The 18,574-nt window shown below is 35.2% G+C and overlaps 1 protein-coding gene across 4 annotated transcripts in view; it reads right to left on the bottom strand.

The window, feature by feature from the left end:
* NBN (nibrin) overlaps window positions 1-18,574 on the bottom strand; it is a 51,132-nt gene that overhangs the window by 23,996 nt on the left and 8,562 nt on the right. For all 4 annotated transcript variants that reach the window (XM_044245350.1, XM_044245353.1, XM_044245352.1 and 1 more), the window contains 4 exons: window positions 9,128-9,245; window positions 7,950-8,143; window positions 4,020-4,117; window positions 813-927 (listed from right to left, as the gene is read on the bottom strand). In XM_044245350.1, coding sequence (XP_044101285.1) covers window positions 813-927; window positions 4,020-4,117; window positions 7,950-8,143; window positions 9,128-9,245 — 525 coding nt within the window. The remainder of the gene's footprint in view (window positions 1-812; window positions 928-4,019; window positions 4,118-7,949; window positions 8,144-9,127; window positions 9,246-18,574) is intronic.

The following is an 18,574-nucleotide window of genomic DNA, read 5'->3' as shown; positions in this document are numbered from 1 at the left end:
AAAAAAAAATTTTCATCTGGCCTCAATATAAAAAAAAACAATGTATTAAAAATTTAATATGACCTAAAAGTGATATCACAAGTATTTTTCAATATGAGTAGTTCATTAATGTATTACTTAAAAACACAATACGTTCTCTTAAATGAAAAATACCACAGAATACAAATGACCTACCCCTGCTCCAAGAAACCCTCAAAGAACAACAACAAAAACCTCTTCCAACAGTGAACCACTAGAAAACTATCTTTATGAACAAATATTAGTTATTTAGATAGCCAGGTAGACACATAGAAAGTATCTCCAAAGTTATACTCAGATAAAGGCAATATTATAGTACAAATTTATTTCAAACTTGCTTCAACAATCACAAATAAAGTACTGTAATTCTTTATAGCCTTCTATGTACATCTGTAAGGAACATAAACAAAAAAGCTTTATCATCAGACAGGGGTTAGCAAACTATGGCTTACATGCCAAATCTGGCTTGCCACTTGTTTTCATAAATTTTTATTGGAACACAGCCACACACATTCATTTACATGTTGTCTAAGGCAGCTTTCATGCTACAAAGGCAAAGCTGAGTAGCTGTAACACAGATCACTCACTCACAAAGCCAAAAAGATTTACTGTCTGGACTTTTACATAAAGTTTACTAATCCTTGACCTACTGTACTATCTTCCCTGGCACCCCATTCTCCCATGCTTTATTTCCTAAGAGCTGATCTAATAGAGACAATGACTTGACTTCTTGAGTATACTATTAATTTACTAATATTATGAATAGCAATAGTTTGTTAACAATAAAGCTTTACCATGTATCCGCTTGTGATTCCGTGTCTGCTACATATGTTGTGGTATTCAGTGGGGCACTTGGCACCAGGTTTTCATTGACTTGGGAAAGGCTTGGCCCTGGAGTCCTCTTCAGTGCTATAAATGACACAAGTGAAAGGAAGAATCAAAACTGCTAGACACAAAATGGACATTCTGTCACTTAAAATGGCTAGACTGTGAAAAAAAAATGGCTAGACTGTGTCATGCTGAGGGAAATAAGTGGGCAACACAGAACACAGCTACCTTCACTCACTGGAACCAACAAATATTTAATGAAATGGCCCTATAAAAGCAGCCTGTTGGCATCTGTAATGGAATCATTTAAATCATTTTAAAGCTACATCAAATCCTTTGTGAAGTATTACCAACTTAAAAATAAAATCAACTTACATTATAATTCAAATTATGATTCGAGTTAGAAGACAAAAACTGTGCTTCTTCCCCACAGAAAGAGTATTAACTCTACTGTTGACACAAATAAAAATTAATGTGAGTTTCACTTTCTGAAGGAATACTATTTGAAAAGAAAATATAAATATTTTAGGTATAAATTCCATGGCATCTCCAGAAAACCATTAATGATTACTTCATCTTTTAATTTACTAGAATAGCAAGTCAAGTGATACTTTTCTGGCATACTCTCCTTGAACCTTCCACACTGAATCAGGTATCCTTCATTTCAGCTTCCATACTACCCTTTACATCACTCTGCTAACTTTTAACACACTGCATGCATAACTTTCATCAACTGCATGCATTAAGCTATTTAACCTCTCCATACCTTAGCTTCCTCATCAGAACCATCTTGTTTTAAGGACAAAATGAACTGATACATTGACAGCACTTAGAAAAATGCTTGGAACACAGTAAGTACAATGCATGTATTAGCTGTTACCATCATCATCACCTTATACTACACTTGTTTACTTGTTACTTTCCATTATTAGACTTGGAATCTCCTTGAGGATAGGACCTGGTTCTTGTTCATTTCTAAATCTGCTGTCCCTGAGCAAAGTTTGGGACATGAGAGATATAAATAAGTTAATGGAATTAAATCATTAAATGAAAAATTTAAGATGTTGACATCTACTAAGTATCTAAGTTAAATCATCACTGGTTAGGTCTCATGACATAGGTTGTGCTTAGTAAATGTTTATTACTGATTCCAAATTCTGCCACTTTCCTTATGTGATCTCATTAGAAGCTCATTGTTATTTCCTTAAACACAAATATTCCTAGAATTCATTTCAGCTTACACAGAAGTTTGTAAAAAATAGTAATTACAAATGCTTATATTGTCACTAAAAGAAACTCTAAGTTGGATCTAATGATCCCAGAATAAGGAAACTTTGTCAACAAAAGATTTACAATGTTTTCCTTGCTAAAAATATTATAGGGGCAGGGCTTTGATTTGCTCACCTCTTTATCCCAAGTATTTAAAATAATTACAGGATGTAACAGATGTTCAATAAATGCTTGCTGAATTCATAAACAAACATAGACGGAAGAAAATAAGGAGGGGAGAAAGGGAGGGAGAGACACATGCATTTATCCTATTTCCATCCAATGGGTTGTATTCTAAAACTGTTTTTGTAAGTCACATGTCTAGGACTTGGAGCCTACACAGATCCATCTATAAGTATGTGCAAGAAGTAATACTACTAAATAAAATGTTGATTTTCACTACTTATGACTCTGTTTCTATCTGAAATGATACAACAGAAAAGGTACTGGTCTAAATGTTCAGAGAACTCACATTTTAGGATTGGGTTGGCCATGAATGATTTATGGAATCTTAACTGCTCTCAGCCTTACGAGCTTGCTTACCTTTTAATAGAAAGACAGATTAGATGATCTCTAGGGCCCTTTTGGCCATGAACACATTTCCAACAGTGGATGATAAAACTTTGTTGCTCCACACTGGCAAAGATAATCCTGTGTGCCAATAATTTAGTTCAATTAAGCAAATATTCACACCCTGTACAAAAAAGTACTGTGCTTGGTGGTGCTGTCAGGGGATCCAAAATTAATTAGAGCTTATAACTCATTTAGTGGCTAAAAAGGCATGGAACCAATCGCTTATATTTCAAAGTAGGAAGAAAGTCTAGCTAGAATGCAAAAACGTTATTGGGGTATAGAAAGTAATTCTGACTTGGAGAAGAATTATGGGAGAGAAAACAACTTAGAAAAACTTCATGAAAGAGGTGAGCATCTGCTAAATGAGTCAAATTTTGAAGAGCAGTGTTAGCATTCTAGAACAGGGACCAGGATGAACAAGATTGAGGAGTGTGTAAATTATAAATAATATGGCACATATAAACTGTAGGGAGATGTATTTTTAAAAAATAAAGACAGGGGGCACCTGGGTGGCTCAGTGGGTTAAAGCCTCTGCCTTCAGCTCAGGTCATGATCCCGGGGGCCTGGGATCAAGCCCCGCATCGGGCTCTCTGCTCAGTGGGGAGCCTGCTTCCTCCTCTCTCTTTTCCAGCCTCTCTGCCTACTTGTGATCTATCTGTCAAATAAATAAATAAAAATCTTTAAAAAAATAAAAATAAAAAATAAAGACAGGAGGAGAAAGGCTAAACTGTTGAGGACTCAGAACTCTAGACGAAGGGCTTAGGGTTTTATTTTATAAATAATGAGCTAGTAAAAGGTTTTAAGAAAAAGTGGATTCTACTGGCAAAGTGAAACATTAACTGTAGAGATGAGTATAGAGGCAGGACCATTACTGCCGGCAACTCTAACAGCCCTCAGGAAAGGAAGACAATGTAAAGTTCAACTGCGGCAGTGGCTGTGAGAACGGATAGTGGCAGACCTCTTGAGCAGAAGCTGTACAAGGAGAATTTCAGGTCTTGTTTTAGCTTTTCCTTGGTGGCTGGCTTTAACTGAACCTATCAGTTGTATCTGCCTTTAATTACTTGAAGCCTGACTTTTAGAATATAAAGTTCACAGTAACAGGTATCTTGTTTTATTCACCACTGTATCTTCAGCACTTCTTTAGAAACAGTGCCCAGTAGAACATGGCAGCCACAAATGTCTACCAAGTAAATAAAATGGTAAATAGATAAGTTTCAAAAGGTGGTGAAAATCGTTATCCTTAACAAGTACATAGTAATGTGCACAGAGCTTATCACCAAGTTACAATTAACAGCTGTTAAAAAAAATCAATAAAATATTGTTTTTATTACCTGTATTGGGCTGGCCTTGAGGATCACAGTAATGCTGTGTAGTCATGAAAATGACTGCCAATCCAATTTCTGCTTCAGGAATAGGTCTAAGCCCCTGCCTATGAGAATAAAATAGTTTAAGCATGATAATATATTAAAACTAACAAACTCTATTAACATGATGTCAAGTGAAATCTTTTTATTCCTTCCCAAAAGAGATAACACAATTTAATGGTAATGGAGAGAATTTCAAATACACAGCATACTGGCCTACTCAACTGGGGAAATATTATACTGGGCACTACCTTTAGCAAGTCAGTCATCTCACCTGTAAAATAAAGGCCTAGAGTAAAGGAGATAGAGCCTTCCATTTCTGAAATTCTTTCACTTTCAGAAAAAGAAAACAGTAATACCAGATGAAGCAATAAAATAAGTTTTTATAAGCACATCTATTACTAGGATCCGAAGATAAAACTTAAAAGACAGAAGAGGGCAGAAAGGGACAGAGGCAGAAAAGTTCAAAGAAATATCATAAGCTGTATCTCTACACGTTTTGTAATTTTAAGTTTAGTAAATAAAATCATTTTACCAAACTTACATGTATTAAGGAATCTTCTTAAAGGAATCTTATAGTGAACCTACCTTCTGTTTTCTATTATGTGAACGAGACAAAGACAATTTAGTAACACTGCTATATAAAACTGTACCTCAGAGTTTAAGAACTACAAAACTTTTTTTTTTTAAGATTTTATTTATTTATTTGAGAGAAGGAGTGAGTGACAGAGAGGACAAGCTGGGGAAGCACAGGGGAAGAGGGAGGAACAGGCTCCCTGCTTAGCAGGGTACCCGATGCTGTGCTCCATCCCAGTACCCCAGGATGATGACCTGAGCTGAAGGCAGATGTTCAACCGACTCAGCCAACCAGATGCCCCAAAACTACTTTAAATATTTATTGCTAAGATGCTTTAAGTGGTTGTAGTAGTTTAAAAGGTATTTTTCAAATGCCTACTGTTTGTTTTTTGTATGTCCTGGGTTAATGTAACAGAACTCAACTATATGTGCAATTATAATATGAAAATATATTTTTAAAGTATTATAATCAAGTGATCACATATACATACTGACAGTTCAGGCAATTCAAAATTGGTATTTTATTATCTTGCTTTTTTAAACAATAAATATATTATGTAAATTAGGAAGATTGGCTCCATAAAATAAAAACATTTTAAATATATAATTAATAATAATGTTATACAGATAATTACATTATTCTAAATGGGGAAACATCCTAAATGGGGAAACACAACCTTTTAAAACCAATAGCAAGGGGTGCCTGGGTGGCTCAGTGGGTTCAAGCCTCTGCCTTCGGCTCAGGTCATGATCCCAGAGTCCTGGGATCGAGCCCCACATCAGACTATCTGCTCAGCAGGGAGCCTGCTTCCCCCCCCCTGTCTGTCTCTGCCTACTTGTGACCTCTCTTTCTCTGTCAAATAAATAAATATTTAAAAAAATAAAATAAAATAAAATCAATAGCAAGATAATTGTGGCTCCTAAGACTATCTCTAAATAACACTACTCTAGACATGCTGGTAGGCACAAAACAGAGAAAAAGGAGAAGCATCAGAAGTATATGGCTTAAAAAAGGATAGAAACATAGATAATATGATTTTTACAAAAAAAAAGGACTACAGATACATTACAAATAAAAAGGGGAGTCTAACAAGGTGGTAGGATATGAATAATATCTAAATGTCTATTGAATTTATATACACTAGCAATAAACAACTAGAAAATGTGATTAAAGGGTTCATATTATCTATTTATATTCTACCTACTGGATACATGATATCTACCACAGAATATGTAGTACCTTGGAATAAATCTAATAAAAGATACTCAAGATCTTTACAGGGAAATTGTAAAAATTGTTTAATTCTCACCAAATTGATTTGTGAATTCAATGGAATTCCTAATAAAAATCCCAAAAGGATCATTGAAAAGATGATTCTAAAATGTATATGGAAAAATAAAGAGCCAAGAATGAAGAGGCAGCTTCTAAAGAAGACCAGCGACATTTGCCATACCAGATATGAGGACTCACTTGAAGTCACAGTAATTAAGACAATGTGGTAAATGTGGTATTGGTATAAGGACGTATTGACCAATGGAACAGAGAAAAGCCAAAAACATTCCTATGTATGTATGGGACATTGGTATAAAGTAGAATCAATTCCATATAGATTAAAAGCAAATTTCAAAAAGAAAGTATCAAAACACTAGCAACAAATTAGTAAAAAATTAGGTGAATATCCTTTTGATCTATGAATAGAAAGAGATTTTTTTAAAATACAAAAGGCGCCAAGAAAGAAAAGGTTGTTAATTTTTAGTATATTAAATTAAGAACTTTCATGTATCACACAGTGAAACATTATGAAGTGGTAAAAATTCTGCAACATATACGAGTGAAAAAAAGATTAATATTGAGAAATGGAAAGAACTTCTACAAATAAAAAAAAAAATACACAAATATATAATTAACATATGATCCAGAAACTGCACTCTAGGGCATTTATTCCAAAGAAATGAAAACTTACATTCACAAAGAAACTTGTACATGTATGTTTACAGAGGTTTTATTTGTAACAAAAATTGGAAAAAATGTAAGAATGACTCAAAAACTAGTATATACACATCTATATATACTCAATACTACTCAGCAATTAAAAAGGATGAATGATAGAAACAACCTAGATGAATCTCCAAAAAAACTTTGCTGAATGAGAAAAACCAGTCCTAAGGGGTATATAATATGATTTCATTTATATAACATTTTTTAAAAAGACCAACTTTTAGAAATGGAGAATGAATTAGCAGTTTTCCAGGATTTGGGGACAAGGAGTGAGAAATGGAGAGGGAGGGAGGGAAGTGGGTATGGTTATAAAAGAATAGGACAGATCCTTGTGGGGATGGAATTGTTCTTTATCTTGACTAAGGTAGTGATATATGTACCAGTGATAAAACTGGACAGAACTAAAACACACACACACACACACACACACACAGGGAAATCCGTATAAAAAACTACAATTAGAAAACTGGGTAAAAACATGACAAGAGGGGGGCACCTGGGTGGCTCAGTGGGTTAAAGCCTCTGCCTTCAGCTCAGGTCATGATCCCGGGGTCCTGGGATCGAGACCTGCATGGGGCTCTCTGCTCAGCAGGGAGCCTGCTTCCTCCTCTCTCTGCCTACTTCTCTGCCTACTCATGATCTCTGCCTGTCAAAAAAAAAAAAAAATGACAAGAGGGACGCCTGGGTGACTCAGCCGGTTAAGCCTCTGCCTTGGGCTCAGGTCATGATCTCAGGGTCCTGGGATCAAGTACCATACTGGGCTCTCTGCTCAGTGGGGTGCCTATCTGCCTACTTGTGATCTCTGTCAAATAAACAAAAATCTAAAAAACAAACAAACAAAAACAAAAACATGAGCAGATATTTGAGAACAGGAAAAACGGACATCCATTAAATATCAGAAAAAATGTTAAGCATCACTGGTAATGAGAAAAACAGAAACAAAAAAATCACAGGATATGATTATATATCCATTTAATTAGCAAACACTGTAAAGTCTAACAATACCGAGTGTGGAAAATAATGTGCATCTACTTGATCTCTTACATACTGTGGGCAGAAGTATAAAGCAGAAAACAAGTTTGAAATTCCAGAGGTTGAGTATTCACATAACCTATGACCCAGAGGTTCTAACCCTAAGAATATTCTCCAAAGAGTATCTTGCAGAAGCATGACCATGAAATGTACAAAAATGATCTCAGTAGCAGTTTTTACACAATAAAATATAATTCTTGTATATCCTTCTACACTGTTAATTCAGTACAATAAAAAAGTTACAGATAAAAGGGTCTTTATTTTTTTTATTAATAAAGATGATTCTGTACCTCTGGAGCTGATCCATAATTGAGTGAATCCATTTTTTCTGAGAGGGAGGAATTAGAGTCTGTGAACTTGTTATTCCTACATCAATGACACAAATTCCAGGAGCTGAAAAGAAACTATCTTTTTCTTCATTTTCTTCTGTTATCAACCTGGCATTTCCTCCTCCAAAAACAACTGCTGAACTTAACTTTTTATGCTAAAAATAGAAATAGAAAAATACAATGAAACAGCCACATTCAATTCCTTGAATACATGCTTTTAAATTTATTTTAATTCCAGTGCTATTAACAGTGTTATATTAGTTTCAGGTATACAATATAGTAATTCTACATTTCCATATCACCCAGTGCTCATCACAAGTACATATCACAGTCCCCATCACCTATTTCGCCCATCCCCCCACTTCCTCCCCTCTGATAACCATCAGTTTGTTATCTACAGTTAAGAATCTGTTCCTTGGTTTGCCTCTCTTTTTCTTCTACTTGCTCGTTTGTTTTGTTTCTTAAATTCCACACATGAATGAAATCATATGGTATTTGTCTTTCTCTGAATGACTTATTTAGCTTAGCATTATCCTCTAGCTCCATCCCCATCATTGCAAATGGCAAGTTTCATTATTTTTTATGGCTGAGTAATATTCCATTGTATATATCATCTTTATCCATTCATTTATATTAGAGAAGTAAAATAAAAGTAGAACTGAAATAGAATTGGTTCTACTTTTTGAGAAGACAATCCCAGCTTCCACTCAGAAAATCCCCAGTTCACCAGATATCTCTGGAGCCTTGGAATTGTTACATTCTTTGCATTTCCTTATCATACTTAATTCACAGTACTCTGTAGGCTTGCTTACATTTTCCACCTACAACATAAACTCTTTGAATCCCCATTTCAGCACACTGAAGATATTCAACACCTATTTACTAACTGACCAAGTAAGGACTTAAATTAGTTTTCTATCTCCACCCCCTCACTTATATATTTATATAAACTTAATTAATTGGCCAATTAACATATGTCAAAAAAAATCTCGTATACATGAATTCCAGGCAAGTTCTGTTGCCTAGACAGTTTCACACACTTCCATATAAAATTTCAAAAAAAAAAAAACTATTGATAACAGTAATAATTTATCCAGTTGATAATGTTTTCTTCAGCAAAATTTAGCTCATAAGATTACCTGTTTGGCATTCAAAAATACAAACGTTTTCCCTTTGAAGATTTGCTTTCTTTCTTGTCGTCCTGACAGATCAATGTTTTTATTTCCAATAGCTGGTTCATCAATAGGTGGGTAAAAGCTGTAAAAAAAAAAAGTTACAGTAGATTTTAAATATATATTATTCTCTATGTATACTGTTATACTGAACAGAGTGGTTATCTAGACAGTAGGAAGGTTTGATTTTCATAATATCATTAATTCATCATTAAACTATTATTTTTTTAAAGTAAGGGTTTTATCTGGGACAAAATGGTGACAGGTGACAGATGCCAAACAGAACAGCGTAACTGTTCCTTATTTTTGAAAAAAGTATAATCCAAGGGAAGACAATCCTAAAGTACAGTTTAATTTACAAGAGTCGAACAAGTTTTGTGAATTACAAAAGGTTGAAAGAGACACTGTCCACAGAGATCAAATTCTATTCGCATCTTGTGTTTCCCAGGAACCAATGTGTGTTAACAATGTTCACATCCAATTCTATGAACTACTATTTTAAGTGTTTTATTAGAGATCCCTTTAGAGAAGCTCAGAAAATTATAAAACTTGAAATATTTGTCAATTTAAATAAAATTTCCAAAGTGAGATTAGAAAACACAATCTTTGGGGGCACCTGGATGGCTCAGTTCATTAAGCATCTGACTCTTGATTTGAGCTCAGGTCATCATCTTGAGGTTGTGGGAGCAGCAGGCTACGCACTGGGTATGCAGACTGCTTGGGATTCTCTCTCCCTCCTACACCCCCCACCAAAAACACACTTTTAGCTCTTTAACATAATGCTATAAGATAAGAACATCTTAATCATCCATGACAATAAGGGAAAAGAAGAAAATACATAAAATCAACAGGTAATTCTTAAGCCTCCCATCAGTTCAGTTTCAACTTTCTGCATAATCAAACCTTCTGCTACAGCAATTTTTAACTGTTCAGTCCTTCAGCTTAACTCTCTACCTTCAGGTAAAAATTACTAGTTACTAATGCTCATGGATAAGAAAATTCAGTATTGTCAAGATGTCAGTTCTTCCCAACTTGATCTATAGATTAAATGTAACCCCAATAAACCCCCAGCAAGTTATTTTGTGGGTACTCACAAACGGATTCTGAAGTTTACATAGAGGCAAAAGACCCAGAATAGCCAACATAATATTAAGGAAGAACAAAGTTGGAGTACTAATATGACCCTAATTCAAGATTTACTATAAAGCTACAGTAATCAAGAGAGTCTGGTATTATGAAAAAAATAAACGAGAATAGAGAGCCCAGAAATAGACTGCATAAATTAGTCAACTGATCTTTAACAAAGGAACAAAGGCCGTTCAATGGAGCTCAGATAGTGTTTTCAACAAATGATAATGATACTGGGACGTTTCACATAAAAAAAAAAAAAAGACGCCTGGGTGGCTCAGTTGGTTAGGCAGCTGCCTTCGGCTCGGGTCATGATCCCAGCGTCCTGGGATCGAGTCCCACATCCGGCTCTTTGCTCAGCAGGGAGCCTGTTTCTCCCTCTGCCTCTGCCTGCCATTCTGTCTGCCTGTGCTCGCTCTCTCCCCCTCTCTCTCTCTGATAAATAAATAAAAATCTTTAAAAAAAAAAAAAGAATCTAGATGCAGACCTTACAGTGTTCACAAAAATTAACTCAAAATGGATCACAGACCTAAAGTAAAATGCTAAACTATAAAACTCCTAGAAGATAACATAAATAATAGAAGAAAATCCAGATGACCTTTGTTATGGCAGTGACTTTTTAGATACATCAGGCATGATCTATGAATGAAGTAATTATAAGCTAGACTCACTAAAATTTAAAACTTCTAAAAAAATTTTTTTGAACTTCTGCTCCATGAGAGACATCAAGAAAATGAGATGTACAAAAAAGTGGGAGAAAATACTTGCAAAACTCACATCTGATAAAGGTCTGTTATCCAAAATATACAAAGAACTCTCAAAATTCAACAGTAAGAAAACAATCTGATTAAAAAAATGGGCCAAATCTTATAGCAACTTCTTGCTAGACATGTCTCCAGAGGCAAGGGAAACAAAAGCAAAAATGAACTACTGGGACTTCATCAGGATAAAAAGCTTTTGCACAGCAAAGAAAACAACAAAATCAAAAGGCAACCTAGGGAATGGAAGAAGATATTTGCAAATGTCTTGTCAGGTAAAGGGCTAGCATCCAAAATCTATAAAGAATGTATCAAACTCAACAGTCCAAAAAACAAAAAATCCAATCAAGAAATGGGGAGAAGACATGAACAAACATTTCTCCAAAGAAGACATACAAATGGCTAACAGACACATGAAAAAATGCTCAACATCACTCCTCATCAGGAAAACACAAATCAAAACAAAAACAGTATCATCTCACACTAGTCAGAATGGCTAAAATTAGCAACTCAGGAAACACCAGACATTGGCAAAAATGCAGAAGAAGGGGAACCCTCTCATACTCTTGGTGGAAATACAAATGGACGCAGTCACTCTGGAAAACAGTATGGAGGTTTCCCAGAAAGTTAAAAATAGAACTACCCGGGGGCGCCTGGGTGGCTTAGTGGGTTAAGCCGCTGCCTTCGGCTCAGGTCATGATCTCAGGGTCCTGAAATCGAGTCCTGCATCAGGCTCTCTGCTCAGCGGGGAGCCTGCTTCCTCCTCTCTCTCTGCCTGCCCTTCTGCCTACTTGTGATCTCTCTGTCAAATAAATAAGGAAAAAAAAAAAATAGAACTATCCCACAACCCATAACTGCACTACTGGGTACTCATCCAAAGGACACAACAAAATGATTCAAAGGGACACAGGCACCCTAATGTTTATATCAGCAATGTCCATAACAGCCAAAATATGAAAAGAGCCCAGATGTCCACTGACAGATAAATGGATAAAGATGTGATATAGATACACACACACACACACATACACACACACACACACACACACACGATGGAGTATTACTCAGTCATCCAAAAGAATGAAATCTTGCCATTTGCAATAACATGGATGGAACTAGAGAGTATTATGCTAAGTGACCTAAGTCAGTCAGAAAAAGACAAATACCATAGGATCTCACTCATATATGGAATTTAAGAAATAAAACAGATGAACATAGGGGAAGGGAAGGAAAAACAGAGGGGAAGGCAAACCATAAGAGACTCTTAGCTATAGGAAACAAACTAAGGGTTGCTGGAAGAAAGGAGGGTACCTAAGGGGATAAGGAAATTCGGTGATGGGCATTAAGGAGGGAACTTGATGTAATGAGCACTGGGTGTTATATGCAACTGATCAATCACTATATTCTAGCCCTAAAACTAATAAGACACTATATGTTAACTAAAATGAATTTAAGAATTTTTCTTTTGAAAAGACCATAATCTTAACAGCTATGTGACCAAAGAAATATACTGATAACAAATAAGCACAAGAGGCTCAACACATCATGTTATCAGGAAAATGGAAATTAGAATGAGTCACTCTTACACATGTATTAGAATGGCCAAAATCCGGAACATAAATAGCACCAAACGCTTGTGAGAATGTGGAGTGCCAGGAACTTTCATTTACTGCTGGTGAGAATGCAAAATCGTAAAGCCACTTTGGAAAACAATTTGGTACTTTCTCACAAAACTAAACACATCCTTACTGTATGATGCAGCAACTGCACTCCCTGGTATTTATCCAAAAGAGCTGAAAAAATAATTAAGTCCATACTAAAACCTGCACAGATGTGAACAGCAGCTTTATTCTTAACTGCCATAACTTGGAAGTAACCAAGATACCCTTCAGTAGGTGAACAGATAAACCACAGTATATTCAAACACTGCAATTATTACTCAGCACTAAAAAGAAATGAGCTACCAAGCCATGAAGACATGGAGAAACTTTAAATGCATGATACTAAGTGAAAAAGCCATTCTGAAAAGGCTACCTACCATATTATTCCAACTATATGACATTCTGGAAAAGGCAAAACTATGGAAACAGTAGAAGTTCACTGGCGGCTGGGAGTTGGTGGAGTGGCAACGATGAATAGGTAGGGTACAGAGGGTTTTCAGGGCAGTGAAAATACTCAGTATAATACTATAATGATTGCTATATGTCGTAATATATTTATCCAAACCCACAGAATGTACAATCAAGAGTAAATCCTAATGTAAACTATAGAATTTGGGTGATTATGACGTCAATGCAGGCTCATGCTACTTTGATGGAGGTTGAGGGAGGCAATACATGTATGGAAACAGGAAGTACTTGGGGAGCCTCTGTACCTTCCTCTCAATTTTGAAATGAACCTAAAACGGCTCTAAAAAAAAATCTTAAATTTAAAAAGTTACTAACATATCATGGTGATGATAAGGGAGCAATGTAGGATAGAGGAAATACACAACCTGGACAATTAGTCACTAAACAATCAAGACTCCGCTATCTGCAGAGAGCAACAGCTAATACAGGCAGAGAGAGGTAAAAATATTTAGGTCATAAGGATCACTCTCCCACATTTTAGAACTAATTTCCTTACATTTTTTCCCCTCAGATTTCTCCTTGGCAACATAAGTATTTCACAAAGTTAGCTAAGTCATTAAACAACTACATTCTTATAACTGATCAAACCACAAAATGTTTGTGTTTTAACCTGCTACAAAGGGTACTGTACATCTAAGACAGTGATTCCTAGAACGTGTAATCTCAAATAAATGAGTTATCTGCAGGGAACAGCTGACCTAGCCAACAGAGGGAAATGCAACCCACTGCATTATTCTGATTTCTAAACACCTAACTTTACAATTCTATTTATTTACTTTTAAAGACACTTATGGTTTGTCTCCCTCCCTATCCCATCTTGTTTCATGGATTCTTCTCCTACCCACTTAAGCCCCCATGTTGCAGTGAAAACTATTTTAACCATTTACGTTATATCTACAAGAAAAGTTAGTGCTAGAAAATTAGTAAATATTCTAATTCATAAATAAGATAAATTTTACTATCTCTTTGAATGCCTTTTATCCTCTCCCTTCAATAAGAATTCTCCCGTATTTCACACTTCTTTCAGTGTGAAAGGCAACTATCACTTCACTTACACACAAATGGCTACTTCACGAATTAGTGTTATGTAGTACTGTAACACCAGATGATGGAGCCAGTCCTAGGTAAAAATGGTGTGTAAATGTTTAGCACATACATATAGCTGAGTAGATGTGAGTCTTACTGCCTTCCAATGACAATGAAATATGATTTTTAAATGACCTACACCACTGTTCATCACACTGTCATTCTTAATTTTATCCCAACTAATAGTTTACTATACCCAGAAAATAGTTCATTATAGTTTAGTTCAATGAAGAGTGAACATTTGTTAAACCTTGAATCACATTCCTAAAGATAGGAGCATCATAAACCTTTAGTTTTTCTTGATGGCACTATCAGAGTTCTAACTTCAATGTGTGTCATTTTTAGTGTTTGGCTCTTCTACCAAGTGCCATGAGGGCAGAAACTGCAATGCTTTTTGACTCATCACTATATCCTCAGGTCTATATTGCCTAATTCACAGTAGGCATTAAGAAATATTTGGTAGTAAACTGATAGTACAAAATATAAATTGAAAGTAGACCAAAAAAATGTAAACATCCCTTAACTGTCCCTATATATAGATTTGAGCATTAAAATTCTGGAACTGAAAAAATATGTTTTTGTTTTCTTTCTTTTTTCCCAAAGATTTTATTTATTTGACAGAGATCACAAGTAGGCAGAGAAGGCAGAGAGAGGTGGGGAAGCAGGCTCTCTGCTGAGCAGAGAGCCTGATGCGGGGCTCGATCCCAGGACCCTGAGATCATGACCTGAGCCAAAAGCAGAGGCTTAGCCCACTGAGTCACCCAGGTGCCCCTTGATTTTCTTTTAAAAACAGTGGTTAAAAAAAAAAAAAAACAAAAAAAAAACACAGTGGTAAATTTGAGCCACTCAGTAAGACTGATTTTTTTTTTTTTTAAAGATTTTATTTATTTATTTGACAGAGAGAGATCACAAGCAGGCAGAGAGGCAGGCAGAGAGAGAGGAGGAAGCAGGCTCCCTGCTGAGCAGAGAGCCCGATGCGGGCCTCGATCCCAGGACCCTGAGATCATGACCTGAGCCGAAGGCAGCGGCTTAACCCACTGAGCCACCCAAGACTGATTTTTTTTTTTAAGATTTTATTTATTTATTTGACAGAAAAAGATCACAAGTAGGCAGAGAGGCAGGCAGAGAGAGAGGAGGAATCAGGCTCCCCTGGACCCTGGGATCATGACCTGAGCCAAACAGAGGCTTTAACCCACTGAGCCACCCAGGCGCCCTAGTAAGACTGATCTTGCAAAAAAATACATCACTGTATTGTGAAGAATCTAACCAAACGTTGGGAGTCAAGTACACGTGTGTATACGTACATATGTACATACATACATGTATGTGTGTATATACATATATGTATATATATGTATATAATATATAAAATTATTGATAATACAGCGAATACACTAAGCTCTGAACTTTATATACCTAGATAAGCCTTCTTCTCTTTACTAGTATAAGGATGAGAACAAGAAAAGAAACTAATAATAAATGTGAGGAAAACACCATTAAAAATCAGTATTTCTAAAGCAGTATGTTCTAGAAGTTTTAAAGCATTTCTGAGGCTCCAGTGATTTGACAGTAAGTAAAAAAATTTGGAAAAGAGTAAATTAACTGGGCAGAGACCAAGGTTAGAGGCACATTGCCTAAATAATTTCTGTAATTTATATAGACACTTTGAGAGCTACAAATAATGTCATTATCTAGTAACTAGTACATATAATTCACAAATTCTAGAAAATATTAATCTAGAAATACTTTTTCCTATGTACATTTTTATGGCTTTTAAATTCCTTAATCATCTTAAGTAAATTTCATTTAATTCAAAGAACATCATCTTAATATCTGTCCCATAAATTTCATCTAATTCAAAGTACATCATCTTAATTTCTGTCCTCAAATTTTTCAAATACAGAATTTTTCTCAATTTATGTATAATTTTGGTCATGGAAACTGTATTTCAAGCCACAACATTCATTTGCCCAACATCTGGACAGCTGTTTATTTCATTAGTCAGTCCTATAGCCCCATGTTCATAATTTGTACAAGAACTTATTATACTGCTTCCTTCTGGTGATCTCTGAAAGGCCCAAATTACAGTGATATTCAAACTTGTAAAAATATAAGGTTATATTGTCAGGAAAAAATTTCTGCCATATGTTAGATTTCTTTGCCTTGAATTTTGATTGATTATATACAGTCAACTCCATAAACTAAGACTATTTAAGACTAATATGTCTCTTGGGTCTGATATTTGACTATAAGCCAGTTAGTTAGCCTGTTTTTGTTTTGTGGATGTGGGCAGAAGACACAAGACTCCTGGATCAGAGACAATGTGAGCAGCAAACCTCAGCATATCTATGGTAGATCTCCTCCCTGACCAAGTCCTGTGGGGATGATATAAAAGGCACAAACAGTAGGTTGTATTACAGGAGAGAGGAACAATGAATTTCAGAATCCATGAGTTTCACAGCAAATTATAAGCAGGCCTGTTCTCTGTCCCAAAAGGGACACTACCTCTTCCCTTAAGGCTTCTCACTGCAAATGGTAAGAAATGGCCTGGGTATATAGGGCAATCAGGGCCTTGCACTTTTTGTACATTCGACAAGTTGTATTACATGAATGCAAACATTAACCTTCTCCCAACAGTGTTTTCCCGAAAACAATGCTTGTTATTTGAAATACAGTAATTGAGAGAGCACTCCACAATATGAAACTGTAAAAACTCAAACAAAAGTTAACTCCTTCTCTTTTTTAAGGAATCATTTCTTTACGTTCAGAAAATATACAATATTTTAATGAGCTTCCTTTAATAAAGTACTGATCATCAAAATAAGTATTCTGAATGACATCTTCTAAAAATGACTTCATCTACATTGGTATTTTGATGACAGTTTAGACAAATGAGATATCACAAATCATGTCAGGTACATAAAGCTTAAACTGTCTTACCCTGTCTCTTGCTAATAGTGCAAGAGATGATGACACAACTATACTAAATAGAACTAGACTTTTTGTTAGGTTAAAAATATCTCTTTTATTTTAAATACAGTGATAATGCTTTTCAGAACTAGAAGAAGAGAGTGTTACATTTTATTATAGAGCCATCACATTTATTTCATAAACCTTTTGTAACCCATCCTACTATTTAATCTTTAAATCGAATGCTTTTTCTATTTCATAGTTGAGTACATAGTCAAAAAAGACTTCAATATGGATATTAAAATGGGTCCCAGTAAGATGAAGGCAAAAACTAATTTTTCAATGTAATATAAAATGTGATCGATCATCAGTTGCCATTATCAAACACAGGCTAATGTAAAAGCTTTTCATGGTTAAGACTGAATGAGAAGTTATTACTCTTACAGCAAAGATGTTTTAATATAGTCATCTAAGTTAATACAGTCATAAACTGAAGCTAGAAAAAATTATGTTGAGCCTAAAGTCAAAAATAGATCCAGATTAAACATACCGGGGACTCTAAACAGTAAGTGGAAATCAATGACTAATTCCAAAACTTTCAAGACCATAAAACACATTATCATCATTAGTAGAAACCTATCAGACCCTCCACTTCAAGTAATATAGGATTAATAATCATTTACTATCTGTAGCAAGGATCATTATTTATGGTATTTATTGGCTTCCATAGGATCATGAATAGGCTTCAGAGAAAGATGTGATTCTCCTGAAATACTATGCAAGTTGGCAGCATGAAATTTAAGTTTCTGGAGGAAAGACTAGTGTTTTCATGTTCTCACAGGAGTCTAGGACTCAAAATAGTTTACAATCATCTATTTTAAAATCTGAGGACCTGTTTCCAGAGTCCGAAAATATTACATTATCAGTTAGCCTGAATATAAAATATAAGAAACCTCCCAAATGAAAAAAATAAAAAGAAGAAAAATCTGACTTTCAGTTACTTTGAAAAACAGACACATATTAGGCATAATAGTACCCTCTCCCCCCCTGAAAAAAAAAAAACCAGCAATGGGCAAGATAGTTTATAACAGCTAATGATATTTTGAACTACTAATAGAATTCTTAACTTGCATGACATTCTAGATTTTTAAAGCCTTAAATATTCAAAGTTGTCCTACAGACATTAAGATGAGCCTATAAATACACAATCTACCTATTAGGCCATATAGACTATAATCTATTAACATCTTTTAGGCAAGCATGTTCTTGTGCAAAATTGACTAAAAACACCCACCATTTTTTTTCCAATTTATTTATTTTCAGAAAAACATTATTCGTTATTTTTTCACCACACCCAGTGCTCCATGCAAGCTGTGCCCTCTATAGTACCCACCACCTGGTAC

The sequence above is a fragment of the Neovison vison genome, chromosome 4 (genome assembly GCF_020171115.1).
Source record: "Neovison vison isolate M4711 chromosome 4, ASM_NN_V1, whole genome shotgun sequence".
NCBI classification, from domain to species: domain Eukaryota; kingdom Metazoa; phylum Chordata; class Mammalia; order Carnivora; family Mustelidae; genus Neogale; species Neogale vison.
This window is presented reverse-complemented; position numbering and strand designations above follow the sequence as displayed.